At 34.0% G+C, this 2,779-nt stretch overlaps 1 protein-coding gene across 1 annotated transcript; it reads left to right on the top strand.

Annotated features, from left to right (window-relative positions):
- Positions 1–332: 332 nt before the first annotated feature.
- LOC113773811 (receptor-like protein 9DC3) lies at positions 333–1,504 on the top strand. Its single transcript, XM_027318417.1, has 2 exons — positions 333–413; positions 1,082–1,504. Exons 1-2 carry the CDS (start codon positions 333–335, stop codon positions 1,502–1,504), a joined length of 504 nt encoding a protein of 167 aa, XP_027174218.1.
- The last annotated feature ends 1,275 nt before the right edge of the window (positions 1,505–2,779 follow it).

The following is a 2,779-nucleotide window of genomic DNA, read 5'->3' as shown; positions in this document are numbered from 1 at the left end:
TGTCATACATACTGTTCTTCTTATAAAAATACTTAACCCCCATTTGTTAATTAACCCGAATCAGACAACTGCATTTTGAAAAGTTTATTTTTTTCATTAAATTACAAGATAGAGGGTTCTTGTAGGACCCCTTGCAACCCACTTATACGACAAAAAGCGAAGTCAATCGTTCTTATGTCATTTTCTAAACAACTGGATCACTTCAGCAAACCCTAAACCCAATAAAAACTCTCACTAAATACTTCTTTATACTCAAAACACAAACAACACCATTAATCAAGCAAAATGTGTACGGATTGTAATATTTCTTACCGTATAATGTGTACGGATCAATGAATTCATCCCTTTGCCTTTTCACCCATTTCCCTGCCATCGATGATCGATTCTTCACAGCTAATCTTCGTCTTTTGCCGGTTCTTTGAGTCTTGTCACTGATTACTGTGAGAAGAATGGATCAATTTTGATACTTTTCACTGTCATTGTCCACATTCCCAAAAATTTTACCAACATCCCAAAGCCCCACAGTTAAACCTTTCACTTACCAGATGAAACTCTTCCCACTAAGGCTGTGCAGACGAATTTGCCCCTCAAAAAGTAGATTTCCGTCTCTCCTGACGGCACAAATACACGGAGTGACCAAAACGGTACATATTTACTAGTTCAGTGACATTTCGCGCTAATAAAAAAGTTTAGTGACCAAAACCGGCACTTTGAATAGTTTAGTGACATTTCGCGCAATTCGCTCTAGAATAAATGAAAAGCTTTTTTGCCTGTAGCTGGTTTGGTTTTTTTTTTTTTTTTTTAAATAAAAAGGAGATCTTACAAATGTCCAGAGAACCAACAAATACAGCAAAAGATTTAGAAAAAAGGTAAAAACTCTAACAAACTAAACTATCAAACTATTCTAGAAGAAAAATATAACAACTTAATTATTTTTAAGAAATTCAATTGAAGGCGGACCCAACTAATGGGTTGACCGTTTATTTGTGGCAAAGCTGCATTCTGATTTACTTCACTTACCAAGTATTTTTTACCATATTCATAATTTTGGTAAGCTAATTGTACTTCATCTTACAGATAGGGCAATGGCCAAATCCCATCATCAGTTGGGAATTTGAAGAATCTCGAATCATTGGACCTCTCCTCCAATCAACTGACTGGGGAAATACCAGAGAATATTTCAGGCCTCACCTTCCTGTCATTCTTAAATTTGTCACATAATCAACTAGTTGGAAGGATTCCAGGAGGAAGACAAATGCAAACATTCCTAGAAAGTTCTTTTGAAGGAAACAGTCGTTTGTGTGGATTCCAGTTGAACCGAACTTGCAACGGTGACAGAGATCCTGCACTTCCAGAGTCTCAGTTGGAGGAAAAGCAGTTATATTCCAAGACAGAAATCTACGTTAGTGTTGCAGTTGGATCTTTGGTAGGTCTAGCTTTCTTTTTCGGGCCACTTTGGCTATCCAAGAGGTGGAGAATCTGCTACAATAAAAATGTTGATTAACTTATCTTAAGGATCTTCAATAAGAAAGGAAAACAAATGCGGAAGAATTTGAAGGAAGATTGGTGAGAAATCTTTGAAGTTGATATATGCATCAAGGTAATTTGTAATCAATATAGGATGGACCGTTGGTTTTTTTTCTTTTTCTTTTTTTTCGATTATATCATGGCCTAAAGTACTGGAATTTAATTCTCTCTCACTAATTACCTTTTCAATTCATCGAAACTAAAAATTGCAATGGTCATGGTCAGAGTACATTATTCAGAGTCAATATTAGAGACCACAGAGTTATTTTTTAATAAGAAAATGTGGATTATCATATAGAGCTACAACTTCCGTATATTGCAATATCACATATGACACTAATGGAGGTGTATGTAATTTATTTCTTGATTTTGTGACTAAATACTGGATCCTATTTCACCTAATATGTAATGGATATTGAAAATGAAGAGTAAAGTCAAAAGGGAGTCTCATACTACCAAAACAAAAACAAAAAAAAATCAAAAAATAATAAGTACTAGTGCTTAAGGTACAGTTGATGTGTGTGCATGCAATAATAAAAAATAAATAACATTGTTTTGTTCGAAAAAAAAATGATAGGAGAATTTTTTTAAAAAAAATGAAATGAAAAATTATGAAGTGCAGAGAATGCAAAATCTAAAAGAGGTTAGAGTAATAGAAACAACATTTTTTTTTGGAATAGATTATTGGAGGAGTGTAACTTGTTTGTAATTGTGATGAGTAAGTGACTCTTTATGGTTGTTTATTGAAATGTACGATTTCTTCATGGCCTGATTAGGACTGTTTTATTATTAACAACACATGCTGATTTCTCGCTTTAGTCGGAAAGGTAGGGCTAACTGAGTCCACAAATTTTTTTCTAGGCATGGGTGCAACCCCTCAATTATCCTTAAATTGGATTTTATGCCCTAATAGTTCGTTTCAGCAATTAACTACCTTCAATTTTTTTTTATTTTTAACGTTCCGCAACATTAAATTAAATCCTCACAAATTGAAGCAGTTTTAGATCTGTAAAAAGACAAAGTATATCCGTGTTATTCTCTTGTCTCCAATATTCCCGTTGATAAATCACTAATATACGAAATTTTGGTTTTGCTTCGAACAGATTTTCTCATTCATAGCTATCCGCTTTGGTTTTACTTTAGACGATTGCTCTCTACGATATTGATTATCCTTTGCACTTGGAGACAGTTTTTTGTTTTTCGGAGACGGACATTTTATTAGGCTAGTGCCGTTTTTCCAGTTTTAGTTTTT

Source organism: Coffea eugenioides, chromosome 6 (assembly GCF_003713205.1).
Source record: "Coffea eugenioides isolate CCC68of chromosome 6, Ceug_1.0, whole genome shotgun sequence".
Classification (NCBI taxonomy): domain Eukaryota; kingdom Viridiplantae; phylum Streptophyta; class Magnoliopsida; order Gentianales; family Rubiaceae; genus Coffea; species Coffea eugenioides.
The sequence above is the reverse complement of the archived record's forward strand: the minus strand, read 5'-3'. Positions and strand labels throughout refer to the sequence as shown.